Source organism: Pseudophryne corroboree, chromosome 1 (genome assembly GCF_028390025.1).
Source record: "Pseudophryne corroboree isolate aPseCor3 chromosome 1, aPseCor3.hap2, whole genome shotgun sequence".
Classification (NCBI taxonomy): Eukaryota; Metazoa; Chordata; class Amphibia; order Anura; family Myobatrachidae; genus Pseudophryne; species Pseudophryne corroboree.
The window spans coordinates 75318475-75334487 of NC_086444.1; the positions used below are offsets into that span (position 1 = coordinate 75318475).

Here is a 16013-nt window from a genome sequence, read left to right on the forward strand (position 1 = left end):
TCACTGTTAGTGACGGGGCGTGCTTTCATACGGGCTGAAAGTACGCCCCTGTCACAGAGGCACTTCTGGTAAGTGCCGCTTTTGCTGGTTTTTTTAATGGGCTTTCACTGCCCAATTCTTGGCTCCGCCCCCCGCTTCCGGCCCTTTAACATAGACAGCGGGAGGCACCGAGAGCGGTGCCTCCTGCACACATTTAAAACAGTTTTTATCATGTAAAAATTACTAAAACGATTTAAAAAGACTAAAGCAGATACTTATAACACAGAACATGTGTCATAAGTATCTTCTTAGTATTATATTAATCATTAATGACAGGGGAGGCACTGCCTCCCCTGACTGCACGTCCCTGGAGTTTTCTATACCTGTCCTATATTGTCTTGAACTGTAAGTGTGCGCCATATAAATAAAGAATAAGAATAATAAGCAACATTTCCAGCTGTTACCAGCAATAAAGCTTTTCCCCTTTGATCATTCTGCTCCTAAATCTAATATGAAGATGATGACCGGGCAGGTGTGAAATCCCTCCTCTTGGCAATGTAGGTCCCAAACCTGAAGCCTTCTAGATGGAATACAGTGAAGAAAGTGGTAAAGAAGTAATCCTCCAACTCATAGTGTTTTCATTATGAGATTGTTTTATTCCACTTTAAAGTATAAGTGATCAGTTCTGTCATTTGCACAAAGAGCAAAACCTATTGTAGACATATGGGGGGTAATTCCAAGTTGATCGCAGCAGGAATTCTGTTAGCAATTGGGCAAAACCATGCTGCAGTGCAGGTGAGGCAGATATAACATGTGCAGAGAGAGTTAGATTTGGGTGGGGTGTATTCAAACTGAAATCTAAATTGCAGAGTAAAAATAAAGCAGCCAGTATTTACCCTGCACAGAAATAAAATAACCCACCCAAATCTAACTCTCTCTGCACATGTTATATCTGCCTCCCCTGCAGTGCACATGGTTTTGCCCAACTGCTAAAAAATTTCCTGCTGCGATCAACTTGGAATTACCCCCATGGTGCATGTAGTTACCGTCCGATATCCAGTGTCCTCCGGGAGGTCAAAAGTAGGGATGACCTCCAGAAGATAAATAGTGTAAACATTTATGGGAGAGATCAAATTCCCAGCGCTTTTGAGTAGAGTACCTACACGGCTACTGTTACCATTCTTTTGGGCATGAAAAGGCTCTGAACCATCGATGCTTCAATTATCAATGTCATTTCCTAATTCAAAGAGAGTCAGGTCACGGGGAAAGCGTGGTGCTGCAGATTTAGTCATGCCCTCTACCCCCTCCCCCTCCCTGTACCCAGGTCACCTTCACCTGACGAAGGCCCTGGGGATGCAGGAGAGTTGCCTTCCTTCCTGGAAGAACCTCAATTTCCATTTCCCAGAAATTCCAGGAAAGAAGGCCACTAGTGTTTGATATGGTGATACATGGACATAAGGATTAGATATAAACTTTATTGTACATACGAGTGATTTGTGTTGCTCTTAGAGAGCAATAATTAAGAAAATAGTTTATATATATGACCTGGAATGGATTATGAAGAAGGAGGTGTAGGCGGCCACCTAGGGTCCAGTAGGAACCAGGGAGCCTGCCTGTCACCGGCCAGCAGTCACCGTTTGTTAATTGTTAATCTGCCAGTGTATATAAATCACAAATACTTTAGCTCAGTAAACTTACATCCAGTACTGCAGAGCCTACTGTACTTGCAACAGGGTTCCCTCCAAAGGTATTGAAGGTCAGAGCCGGAGCCAAAGAGCTGGCGATCTCTGCAAAAAAAGAAACAAGTGCTGTGTTTGCCAGTCTCACTAAAGGTGTGATGATGTCAGCTGGTAAGCGTTGGACTTGTTACGCTGTTCTTCATAGTGTTAGAGGAATGACTCAATTACAGCAACTCCAGTTATCCGTAGTGTCCTCCCTTTCCTAAACTAGAGGAAGTGTAGAGTTCCTATGCCTACTACCTAACTTGGCCAATCACCTGATTTGGCAACCCACAGTGTCTCCAATCTATTACTCTAGAGGATGTGCCAGTTGATGTTACGGTCACTGGTGTCTTCTGAGTCCTGGACAGGAGAACCTGTGGAACTAGAGATTTGGGAGTAAGGTGTTCGATTAGAGGAATTGTCAATTTATTTGGAGTTCCCCTTTAAGTTCACTATAACTGCATATGTTATCTTGTTTACTAAGAATGTTAGCAGATATTCCTAAGAAGAGTAATGCCCCCAAGCTCAGCCCACTCCTGCTCGAAGGCCCCTAGAATCTTGGGACCATGGGCAGCTGCCCAGTTTGCCTATACATTTAGATGGCCCTGGTCCCAGGAGTTATGGGAGAATTTATAGCTCAATGAAAGAAGTAACATAGTATCTAAGGTTGAAAAAAGACAATTTGTCCATCAAGTTAACCTATTTGTGGTCCCCTATGCAGGATTATTTTGGTTTAAATTTTGTCTGATGATGTCAGCCGTTGTGTTTTATTCCTCTTTTCATAGTAACTATAGTGCGCGACTACGCACCATAACCCTGGATATCCTTATCCATTAGAAATTTATCAAACCCATTCTTAAAGACTGAGTCCACAATTACAACTCCCTCTGGCAGGGAATTCCAAACACCTATTGTCCTTACTGTGAAAAAACCTTTATGCCGCATTGTGCGGAATCTCCTCTAACCTAAGTGAGTGTCCACGTGTCCTCTGTGCTGAGCTTACCAAAAACAGGTCCTGCGCAAGCTCTGTGTATTGTCCCCTTATATATTTGTAGATGTTGATCATGTCCCCTCTTAGTCTTCTCTTTTCCAGTGTAAACATGCCTAGCCTTGCAAGCCTTTCCTCGTATTCCAGATTCTCCATACCCTTAATTAGTTTGGTCACCCGCCTCTGAACCTTTTCTAGCTCCAGAAAATACTTTTTGTAGTATGGTGCCCAAAATTGCACACAGTATTCAAGATTTGGCCTCACTAGTGATTTATATATTAGCCTTCTTTGCTGCAATCCTACTTTAGGTACTGCTGCTTAGTTTGCTGTTTTATGTGAACACCTAAGTCCTTTTCCAGTACAGAATCCCCTAATGTTACCCCATTTAGTATGTAGGTGTAATTTTTGTTCTTGCTACCACAGTGCATTACCTTACACTTGTCTGTATTGAAGCGCATTCTCCATTTGGCTGCCCATGCTTCTAATTTAACTAAGTCATTCTGAAGAGACTCAGCATCCCCCTCCGTATTTATAACTTTACACAATTTGGTATCGTCTGCAAAAATTGACACCATGCTCTCTAGACCTTCTGTTGGGTCGTTAATGAAAATGTTGAACAATAGTGGTCCTAGTACAGACCCTTGTGGCACACCACTTAGCACTTCAGTCCAATTTGAAAATGATCCATTAACCACAACGCGCTGCTCCCTATTATCTAACAAATTTTTGACCCAAGTGCATATTGTGCTTCCTAGCCCTGTTTCTTGTAGCTTATAGATAAGTCACATGTGTGGTACTGTGTCGAAAGCTTTGGCAAAGTCTAAAAAGATTACATCCACCTCCTTACCCTGATCAAGGTTTGCACTTACTGTTTCATAAAAGCCAGTAAGTTGGTTTGACATGATCTGTCCTTCACAAATCCATGTTGATTCCTTTTAATGACCTCATTGACTTCAAGGAACTTCTGAATACTATCCCTTAGAATACCTCCCAATACTTTCCCCACTATAGATGTAAAACTAACTGGTCTATAATTATTCAGTTCAGCTTTACTTCCCTCTTTGAATATTGGCACTTCTTTCGCTATACGCCAGTCTTTGGGAACCATACCTGATATAACTGAATCTTTAAAGATCAAATATATATATATAAAAGCACTATTCCACAGCACTCAACTATTCCTAGATTTGGGGTGCACCGGTATATATATGTGTGTGTGTGTGTGTGTGTGTGTATATATATATATATATATATATATATATACACACACACACACACACACACACACACACACACACACACACACACACACACACACACACACACACAGTATATATAATCAGTTCTGCGGATCTGCCCCTATGTATTATAGAATATCATTATTTGTAAATATCACGTAAGCTTGGCTCAGGCATGAGGCTTTTCTGCAACTTTAACTAAACGTATTGCTTTTTCTCTGACGTCCTAAGTGGATGCTGGGGACTCCGTCAGGACCATGGGGGAATAGCGGCTCCGCAGGAGACAGGGCACAAAAGTAAAAGCTTTAGGATCAGGTGGTGTGCACTGGCTCCTCCCCCTATGACCCTCCTCCAAGCCTCAGTTAGGTTTTTGTGCCCGGCCGAGAAGGGTGCAATCTAGGTGGCTCTCCTAAAGAGCTGCTTAGAGTAAAAGTTTTGTTAGGTTTTTTATTTTCAGTGAGTCCTGCTGGCAACAGGCTCACTGCAACGAGGGACTTAGGGGAGAAGAAGTGAACTCACCTGCGTGCAGGATGGATTGGCTTCTTAGGCTACTGGACACTAGCTCCAGAGGGACGATCACAGGTACAGCCTGGATGGGTCACCGGAGCCGCGCCGCCGACCCCCTTGCAGATGCTGAAGAGAGAAGAGGTCCAGAAATCGGCGGCTGAAGACTTCCCAGTCTTCTTAAGGTAGCGCACAGCACGGCAGCTGTGCGCCATTGCTCTCAGCACACTTCACACCAACGGTCACTGAGGGTGCAGGGCGCTGGGGGGGGCGCCTTGGGCAGCAATGAAAGTACCTATGCTGGCTAAAAATACATCACATATAGCCTCTGGGGCTATATGGATGTATTTAACCCCTGCCAGGTTGTCAGAAAAACGGGAGAAGAAGCCCGCCGAAAAGGGGGCGGGGCCTATTCTCCTCAGCACACAGCGCCATTTTCCTACACAGCTCCGCTGCTAGGAAGGCTCCCAGGCTCTCCCCTGCACTGCACTACAGAAACCGGGTTAAAACAGAGAGGGGGGGCACTTATTTGGCGATATTATTATATATTAAGATGCTATACGGGAAAACACTTATATAAGGTTGTCCCTGTATAATTATAGCGTTTTGGTGTGTGCTGGCAAACTCTCCCTCTGTCTCCCCAAAGGGCTAGTGGGGTCCTGTCCTCTATCAGAGCATTCCCTGTGTGTGTGCTGTGTGTCGGTACGTGTGTGTCGACATGTATGAGGACGATGTTGGTGAGGAGGCGGAGCAATTGCCTGTAATGGTGATGTCACTCTCTAGGGAGTCGACACCGGAAGGGATGGCTTATTTAGGGAATTACGTGATAATGTCAACACGCTGCAAGGTCGGTTGACGACATGAGACGGCCGGCAAACCAATTAGTACCTGTCCAGGCGTCTCAAACACCGTCAGGGGCTTTAAAACGCCCATTTACCTCAGTCGGTCGACACAGACACAGACACGGACACTGACTCCAGTGTCGACGGTGAAGAAACAAACGTATTTTCCATTAGGGCCACACGTTACATGTTAAGGGCAATGAAGGAGGTGTTACATATTTCTGATACTACAAGTACCACAAAAAAGGGTATTATGTGGGGTGTGAAAAAACTACCTGTAGTTTTTCCTGAATCAGATAAATTAAATGAAGTGTGTGATGATGCGTGGGTTTCCCCCGATAGAAAATTATTGGCGGTATACCTTTTCCCGCCAGAAGTTAGGGCTCGTTGGGAAACACCCCTTAGGGTGAATAAGGCGCTCACACGCTTATCAAAACAAGTGGCGTTACCGTCTCCAGATACGGCCGCCCTCAAGGAGCCAGCTGATAGGAGGCTGGAAAATATCCTAAAAAGTATATACACACATACTGGTGTTATACTGCGACCAGCGATCGCCTCAGCCTGGATGTGCAGCGCTGGGGTGGCTTGGTCGGATTCCCTGACTGAAAATATTGATACCCTTGACAGGGACAGTATTTTATTGACTATAGAGCATTTAAAGGATGCATTTCTATATATGCGAGATGCACAGAGGGATATTTGCACTCTGGCATCAAGAGTAAGTGCGATGTCCATATCTGCCAGAAGATGTTTATGGACACGACAGTGGTCAGGTGATGCAGATTCCAAACGGCACATGGAAGTATTGCCGTATAAAGGGGAGGAGTTATTTGGGGTCGGTCCATCGGACCTGGTGGCCACGGCAACAGCTGGAAAATCCACCTTTTTTTTTTTACCCCAAGTCACATCTCAGCAGAAAAAGACACCGTCTTTTCAGCCTCAGTCCTTTCGTCCCCATAAGGGCAAGCGGGCAAAAGGCCAGTCATATCTGCCCAGGGGTAGAGGAAAGGGAAGAAGACTGCAGCAGGCAGCCCCTTCCCAGGAACAGAAGCCCTCCACCGCTTCTGCCAAGTCCTCAGCATGACGCTGGGGCCGTACAAGCGGACTCAGGTGCGGTGGGGGGTCGTCTCAAGAGTTTCAGCGCGCAGTGGGCTCACTCGCAAGTGGACCCCTGGATCCTACAAGTAGTATCCCAGGGGTACAGATTGGAAATTCGAGACGTCTCCCCCTCGCAGGTTCCTGAAGTCTGCTTTACCAACGTCTCCCTCCGACAGGGAGGCAGTATTGGAAACAATTCACAAGCTGTATTCCCAGCAGGTGATAATCAAAGTACCCCTCCTACAACAAGGAAAGGGGTATTATTCCACACTATATTGTGGTACTGAAGCCAGACGGCTCGGTGAGACCTATTCTAAATCTGAAATCTTTGAACACTTACATACAAAGGTTCAAATCAAGATGGAGTCACTCAGAGCAGTGATAGCGAACCAGGAAGAAGGGGACTATATGGTGTCCCTGGACATCAAGGATGCTTACCTCCATGTCCCAATTTGCCCTTCTCACCAAGGGTACCTCAGGTTCGTGGTACAGAACTGTCACTATCAGTTTCAGACGCTGCCGTTTGGATTGTCCACGGCACCCCGGGTCTTTACCAAGGTAATGGCCGAAATGATGATTCTTCTTCAAAGAAAAGGCGTCTTAATTATCCCTTACTTGGACGATCTCCTGATAAGGGCAAGGTCCAGAGAACAGTTGGAGGTCGGAGTAGCACTATCTCAAGTAGTTCTACGACAGCACGGGTGGATTCTAAATATTCCAAAATCGCAGCTGTTTCCGACGACACGTCTGCTGTTCCTAGGGATGATTCTGGACACAGTCCAGAAAAAGGTGTTTCTCCCGGAGGAGAAAGCCAGGGAGTTATCCGAGCTAGTCAGAAACCTCCTAAAACCAGGCCAAGTGTCAGTGCATCAATGCACAAGAGTCCTGGGAAAAATGGTGGCTTCTTACGAAGCGATTCCATTCGGCAGATTTCACGCAAGAATTTTTCAGTGGGATCTGCTGGACGAATGGTCCGGATCGCATCTTCAGATGCATCAGCGGATAATCCTGTCTCCAAGGACAAGGGTGTCTCTTCTGTGGTGGCTGCAGAGTGCTCATCTACTAGAGGGCAGCACATTCGGCATTCAGGACTGGGTTCTGGTGACCACGGATGCCAGCCTGAGAGGCTGGGGAGCAGTCACACAGGGAAGAAATTTCCAAGGAGTGTGGTCAAGTCTGGAGACTTCTCTCCACATAAATATACTGGAGCTAAGGGCAATTTACAATGCTCTGAGCCTAGGAAGACCTCTGCTTCAAAGTCAACCGGTGCTGATCCAGTCAGACAACATCACGGCAGTCGCCCACGTAAACAGACAGGGCGGCACAAGAAGCAGGAGGGCAATGGCAGCAAGGATTCTTCGCTGGGCGAAAAATCATGTGATAACACTGTAAGCGGTGTTCATTCCGGGAGTGGACAACTGGGAAGCAGACTTCCTCAGCAGGAACGACCTCCACCCGGGAGAGTGGGGACTTCATCTGGAAGTCTTCCACATGATTGTGAACCGTTGGGAAAGACCAAAGGTGGACATGATGGCGTCCCGTCTGAACAAAAAACTGGACAGGTATTGCGCCAGGTCAAGAGACCCTCAGGCAATAGCTGGGACGCTCTGGTAACACCGTGGGCGTACCAGTCGGTGTATGTGTTCCCTCCTCTGCCTCTCATACCCAAGGTACTGAGAATTATAAGACGGAGAGGAGTAAGAACTATACTCGTGGCTCCGGATTGGCCAAGAAGGACTTGGTACCCGGAACTTCAAGAGATACTAAGAAGGGACTTGCTTCAGCAAGGATCATGTCTGTTCCAAGACTTACCGCGGCTGCGTTTGACGGCATGGCGGTTGAACGCCGGATCCTAAGGGAAAAAGGCATTCCGGAAGAGGTCATCCCTACCCTGGTCAGAGCCAGGAAGGAGGTGACCGCACAACATTATCACCGCATTTGGCGAAAATATGTTGCATGGTGTGAGGCCAGGAAGGCCCCCACGGAGGAATTTCAACTCGGTCGATTCCTGCATTTCCTACAAACAGGAGTGTCTATGGGCCTCAAATTGGGGTCCATTAAGGTTCAAATTTCGGCCCTGTCGATTTTCTTCCAGAAAGAATTGGCTTCAGTTCCTGAAGTCCAGAAGTTTGTCAAGGGAGTACTGCATATACAACCCCCTTTTGTGCCTCCAGTGGCACTGTGGGATCTCAACGTAGTTCTGGGATTCCTCAAATCACATTGGTTTAAACCGCTCAAATCTGTGGATTTGAAATATCTCACATGGAAAGTGACCATGCTGTTGGCTCTGGCCTCGGCCAGGCGAGTGTCAGAATTGGAGGCTTTGTCTCACAAAAGCCCATATCTGATTGTCCATTCGGACAGGGCAGAGCTGCGGACTCGTCCCCAGTTTCTCCCTAAGGTGGTGTCAGCGTTTCACCTGAACCAGCTTATTGTGGTACCTGCGGCTACTAGGGACTTGGAGGACTCCAAGTTGCTAGATGTTGTCAGGGCCCTGAAAATATAGGTTTCCAGGACGGCTGGAGTCAGGAAAACTGACTTGCTGTTATCCTGTATGCACCCAACAAACTGGGTGCTCTTGCTTCTAAGCAGACGATTGCTAGTTGGATGTGTAGTACAATTCAGCTTGCACATTCTGTGGCAGGCCTGCCACAGCCAAAATATGTAAATGCCCATTCCACAAGGAAGGTGGGCTCATCTTGGGCGGCTGCCCGAGGGGTCTCGGCTTTACAACTTTGCCGAGCTGCTACTTGGTCAGGGGCAAACACGTTTGAAAAATTCTACAAATTTGATACCCTGGCTGAGGAGGACCTGGAGTTCTCTCATTCGGTGCTGCAGAGTCATCCGCACTCTCCCGCCCGTTTGGGAGCTTTGGTATAATCCCCATGGTCCTGACGGAGTCCCCAGCATCCACTTAGGACGTCAGAGAAAATAAGAATTTACTTACCGATAATTCTATTTCTCGTAGTCCGTAGTGGATACTGGGCGCCCATCCCAAGTGCGGATTGTCTGCAATACTTGTACATAGTTATTGTTACAAAAATCGGGTTATTATTGTTGTGAGCCATCTTTTCAGAGGCTCCGCTGTTATCATGCTGTTAACTGGGTTCAGATCACAGGTTGTACAGTGTGATTGGTGTGGCTGGTATGAGTCTTACCCGGGATTCAAAATCCTTCCTTATTGTGTACGCTCGTCCGGGCACAGTATCCTAACTGAGGCTTGGAGGAGGGTCATAGGGGGAGGAGCCAGTGCACACCACCTGATCCTAAAGCTTTTACTTTTGTGCCCTGTCTCCTGCGGAGCCGCTATTCCCCCATGGTCCTGACGGAGTCCCCAGCATCCACTACGGACTACGAGAAATAGAATTATCGGTAAGTAAATTCTTATTATCTGTCTGACTCCTCTTGTGTGTTTTTGTTAATCCAACTTTTATACCATCCATTGAGGTTTGTTTACTGTTGTTGCCCCTGACTATGAGACGGTTCCACTCCACTGCAGAGGCGTTTTGTGCCAAGCCAAAAACATGTACATAAGCCCTACATATTTTCCATTGGTTTCTTACCTTCTGTTGTTACTACTGCTGCCATTGGAAATCCATTACCAATCCCCTTTGCCATAGTCACTATATCCGGTGTGACGTCGTGTGTCTGGAAGCCCCAAAAATGGCTTCCTGTTCTTCCAAATCCAGTCTGCACCTACACGTGAAACAGTACAGACATTGAGGACTTGATGAACGCAAATCATCCGTATATTGTCACGCATTTCATATATGGGAATAAATGCATACAGTCACCATATGCAGAATAGTACAGTATTTATTTTATCTTATAACTTGCTCATGTGCATACACTTGGGGGGGATTCACTTATCCTTGAAAACATAATTTATCACGGATCCCGAAAAAGTGCTGCTACTTTGCCAGTATTCGCACTCCCATTTTTCGACCTGTCCAACTGCAAATATGCGAAAATAAGATTTGCGCAAAAATTCTTGCTGGCAAAACCAGTAGGGGAAAATGGGGATATTTGCCTATATCCCAAAAAAGACAAACTAATATAGGATACCAGTATATAAGTGTATAAGTGGTCATAATAAAAGTATTTGGGGTACTTAAATTGGGTCAAATGGCTGCTATATGTATTTTTTAACCTGGGACTACCAGACGTGTGTCTAAAATGACATTTCAGCCCGTTTAGCTGCTGTCCGTGCTGCACACGACGGGTACGCTGGCTAGTAGCTGGTGGTCATAATAATGTGACTCGACTTTGGATCATTTGAAGATGCAGTTTAGTTATGAGGATCCTGGAAAGAAAAGAAGGAAAGAGAAGGACGTGTCATCCCCCCCCCCCCCCATCCTCCACTCATCCAATCCCGGTATAAGTGCCAGTGACTATGATTCCCTGATAAATTGTCTCAGTCACAAAATCTGACGATCTCTGGTTCCTCCAGAAAATGAAAGTTCTAATATGAGAATGTATTCTACAAAGTACAAATTTGTTTGATTGAACAAATTTGTTGTTGATTGAAAATAGGTTGTGTTCCGTAGAAAGTAACCTATATTTTTAGATGCCGTTTCTCTTCTCAAAGCTACTGTACAATTAGGGGGAAAAAACTATATGTTACGCATACTTACCTCATCGGCGATACATATCCCTCCTTTCTGTCGTATAATCTCATACGTTTCTTTCAAAAATCCTTTGGGATACTGAACGACTCCTCCCACTCCCTGGAAAACAAGTGCTAAGAGGCTTAGAAATGAGGAATATTCTTGCAGCAAGGTGCATAAATAATGGTGATCGGTATATTAGCAAATGCATATTCCTATTCATTCCAGCTGTTTAAATGATCAATAATTCTTTTATGTCTCCTAAATGTACCACATTGTGGGACTGATCTGTACCAAAACATACCAGACACTTAATTGCTCTAGATCAATGGTTCTCAAACTCGGTCCTCAGTACCCCACACGGTTCACGTTTTCCATGTCACCCAGCAGGTGCACTGTGTATCACCAACTGTCACATTTTAAAAATCTACAGTTGACCTGCAAAACATGAACTGTGTGGGGTCCTGAGGACCGAGTTTGAGAACCTGTGCTCTAGAATATAGAGCAACTCTACTGGATGCCAATTTTTAGATTTTCTTACTAGGATATTTAATTATAACCAGGGGTGTCGAGAGGGGGTTACTGATTACGCAGGCCCAGGCACTGGTTACCCAGCTGGGGCTTGTCTGATTGGCATAGTAACACCTTACCTTGGTGCACATAATCATTTAAAAAGATTTAAAAAGGGCACTTGGCCACTCCCCCATGTTAGCTCACGCCCCCTTCTCTAACACCGGGATGTACAGTATTTATGCAATACCTGCTGAATCGATCCTCTGGTTCATCTGTCTCTTCCCCCATTAAACTTAACTCAGTCAAAGATTGCACTATTATCTATACAAACAGAACAAATGTAAGTTGCTCAATTAGACAATACAATTCAGGTGCATGAAAGGGAGGGGTAGTTTAAGAAAGAAATATATTGGGGATTAACCCCTAGTGTCCCCCAGCACACCAAGCTGTACCTGTACCAAAACTTGAAAGATTATATTTATAATAGAAATCCAGAGGTCTTAGTTACATACATTTGCAAATATATGATAAGACACCAGGCCCCGGCACGGCTCCTCTGATACTGGTGGTCCTTAACTCTAGGTCTGAGCCCGGGGTGCAGAACCCCACAAACTAGCAAAAGCCAGCTACCCCAGGGCAGCACAATACGAGAGGGTAAAGTGTTAGTACGTGTTAATAAAAAGAGGAATGTAACTAAGTATGTAACTAAGACCTGTGGATTTCTGTTTTATATATATATATATATATATATATATAAATGTTGATGCAGCATTTTGTGGGCCTGGTCCAGGCAATGCAGGTAGACACACGCAGCCGCACCGAGAAAAAAAAATGGCGCCGGACCAACTGCCAGCGCAACCTGGCTGCACAGACAGGGGTCAACCATAAATCAATGCGTCCGCGGGGCGGTGCCACACACATGCTGGATGGCCTTGTCCTGTGCTGTGAATGCAACAATCTGCGTCCATTTCTAAATAACCCCCACATAACAGCCGTTATTGCCATAGTCTGACATTTAATGCAGCCATTTTTACCATGATAGGCTCAGCGATAAATGCAGCTATCTTTTTTGCTGCAGCGGTATCCAGGGTTTCCTTTAACTGTTCGATGTATTTATCTTTAGCGTCACATGAACCTGAAAAAAAATCAAAATTGATACGTAACTCATACACTACATACAGTACTCATAGAACATGAAATGAATCCCGCACCAGTATTTCATGTGCTCAATAAATAAATATTTGCTTGAATATCCCATGGTTCCTTTTACTTTTCTTATCATTGTGTCTGATGTCACAAATATATTTTTTGATTTTTCAGGTGCTATCCTAATGTTTCAGGTCTAGGACCAGAAATTCAATAAAGATAAAAAAAAAAGAACAAGTGAAACATTTTTCTGGATGCACACTGGAACCAATTAAAAATTTTTTTTAAATTCCTATTTTTAATAGTATGCATTAAAATTATTTCAACAAGAGTGGTGAAATATTAAAATATAGTGTGATGGAAAAATAAAGTGTGACAATAAAATCTATAAAATCTCCGATCAGTGTTATTTGCTGTGAACTTTTATCTTATGTCTTTAGAAAGGCTATATTGCCTATAGAATCTGTGTGTGTTTGTATTATAAATGGTATCCGGACTCTGGGTCGACACCGATTAGGTCGACACGGCCATTAGGTCAACATAAACAAGGTTGACATGAAAAAAGGTTGACATGCGTTTTTCAATTTTTTTTTTGGGGGGGGGACAATTTCATACTTTATGATCCACGTGGACTACGATTGGGAACGGAAACCTGGCGAGGGAAGCGAGCCATGCGAGGGGACGTGGTGCACTAATTGGGGTTCCCGGTCACTTGACGGAGAAAACGACACCAATTTTTTTTTTTAAAACTCATGTCGACTTTTTTACATGTCGACCTTGTTTATGTCAACCTAATGGCCGTGTCGACCTATTTCTAGTGTCGACCTAGCCACTGTTGACCAATGGGTGTCGACCTAATGGGTGCCAACCCTGAGTCCCATACCCATTATAAATACATCATGCTACACATGTATCCTCTCAAATTATAATTATTTATTTATTACCAGTTATTTATATAGCGCACACATATTCTGCAGCGCTTACAGTGTCTATTATATTTACACTATGGTTTTAGTATAATATTGTTTGTTACTGTGCAGCAGGGGTATAGTATTATATTTCTCAGTACTTCCAAAGTGTCCCTGGATATGATATTGTGCTTTATTAATTGTAGGGGTTAACTTAATAAACCCCTACAATTAATAAAGTACAATATCACATCCAGGGACACTTTGGAAGTACTGAGAAATATAATAAAGGATGAAGGAGACATTTTGAAATGACAACAACTCCAGTGTGTGAATAAGAACATCTAGTTCTAGTGAATATAATATGTGAATGAATAAGATACTGAAATATTAAAGGGGGATAAAAGTCCTGGATGGGGGAACCTATATTCAATTGACCACATTGGAAATAACTTCACCATGTCTGTTGTATACATTTATTACATTTATTAAAGTAATTACTTCACTGAGAATACAGTATCAGAATAATAGATACTTAGGGGGGTATTCAATGCTTGTCGGAAACCTTTTTTAGGTTGGAAGGGGTTCCCACCTATTCAATGGGGCTGCTTTTTTCCCGACAAGTTGACAATTCCGACTTCTCGGAAAACACGTGGATCTGCGGCCAAATCTGACAGGTTTTGGCCCCAGTTCCAACAATGGCCCTCATTCCGAGTTGTTCGCTCGCAAGCTGCTTTTAGCAGCTTTGCACACGCTAAGCCGCCGCCTACTGGGAGTGAATCTTAGCTTCTCAAAATTGCGAACGAAAGATTAGCAAAATTGCGAATAGACACTTCTTAGCAGTTTCTGAGTAGCTCCACACTTACTCGGCAACTGCGATCAGTTCAGTCAGTTTCGTTCCTGGTTTGACGTCACAAACACTCCCAGCGTTCGGCCAGACACTCCTCCGTTTCTCCAGCCACTCCCGCGTTTTTCCCAGAAACGGTAGCGTTTTTTCGCACACACCCATAAAACGTCCAGTTTCCGCCCAGAAACACCCACTTCCTGTCAATCACATTACGATCACCAGAACGAAGAAAAAACCTTGTAATGCCGTGAGTAAAATACCTAACTGCATAGCAAATTCACTTGGCGCAGTCGCACTGCGGACATTGCGCATGCGCATTAGCGACTAATCGCTCCGTTGCGAGAAAAATATAACGAACGAACAACTCGGAATGACCCCCAATGTCAATACAATTTTAAAGAATACTGAGATGTCGGATCTTTTCCGTCGGAAGGGATCCGACATCTATTGAATACACCCCTGTGTTGCAAGCCAAGAGGAGAGAAGTGTAAAATACTAAGATAATACTATACCCCCGCTGCACAGTAAAAAACAATATCATATTAAAAACATAGTGTAAAGATAATAGACACTGTATTATAATTTGAAAGGATACATGTGCAAGATGATGTATTTATAATACAAACACACAGATTCTATAGGCAATATAGAGGGTCATTCCAAGTTGATCGCTCGCTGCTGATTTTCGCAGCTCAACGATCAGGTGAAAAAACTGCATTTCTGCGCATGCGTATGCCCCGCAATGCGCACACGTGACGTACGGGTACAAAGCTCTTTCTAGTTGTGCTCAAGTTCTAGCGAAGTTTTCCTTCGCACTGGCGGCCGCAAGAAGATTGACAGGAAAGGGGCATTACTGGGTGTCAACTGACCGTCTTCAGGGAGTGTTTGCAAAAACGCAGGCGTGTCTGAAAAAACGCAGGCGTGGCTGGGCGTTCGCTGGGCGGGTGTATGACATCAAATCCAGACACGAATAGGCTGAAGTGATCGCAAGCGCTGAGTAGGTTCAGAGCTACTCTGAAACAGCACAAACTGTTTTTGCAGAGCTCGGCTGCACATGCGTTCGCACTTCTGCTAAGCTAATATACACTCCCCAGTGGGCAGCGGCATAGCGTTTGCACGGCTGCTAAAACTAGCTAGCGAGCGATCAACTCGGAATGACCCCCATAGCCTTTCTAAAGATATAAGATAAAAGTTCACAGCAAATAACACTGATCAGACATTTTATAGATTGTATTGTCATACTTTATTTTTCCATCACACTATATATGAATATTTCACCACTCATGTTGAAATAATTTTAATGCAAACCATTAAAAATAATATTTTTAAAAAAACCCTGAATTGGTTCCAATGTGCATCCAGAAAAATGTTTCACTTGTTCTTTTTCTTTATTGAATTTTTACATACAGTACTCGTCAATGGAATAATTGTACAATTCGGGTATGTTAATAGCACATACAGTATATAACAGCTTTTAGTTGGGTCAGATGTACAATCTATACAAAAATAAACCAAGGCAACAAGTTACAATTATGCCACATAACTCATTGAACATTTTAAACAGTAATAAGAAACAACAGGTGGAATTTTCTTTGGCAAAAGAGTTTTTAATAAGTCTTTAA

At 44.2% G+C, this 16013-nt stretch overlaps 1 protein-coding gene across 1 annotated transcript in view; it reads right to left on the reverse strand.

Annotated features, from left to right (window-relative positions):
- Window positions 1-16013, reverse strand: part of AGXT2 (alanine--glyoxylate aminotransferase 2) — a 131815-nt gene that overhangs the window by 12755 nt on the left and 103047 nt on the right. Inside the window, exons 8-11 of the mRNA XM_063960767.1 lie at window positions 12525-12625; window positions 11005-11097; window positions 9934-10066; window positions 1678-1766 (exon numbers count right to left, since the gene is read on the reverse strand). Of these exons, the coding sequence (XP_063816837.1) occupies window positions 1678-1766; window positions 9934-10066; window positions 11005-11097; window positions 12525-12625 (416 nt within the window). The remainder of the gene's footprint in view (window positions 1-1677; window positions 1767-9933; window positions 10067-11004; window positions 11098-12524; window positions 12626-16013) is intronic.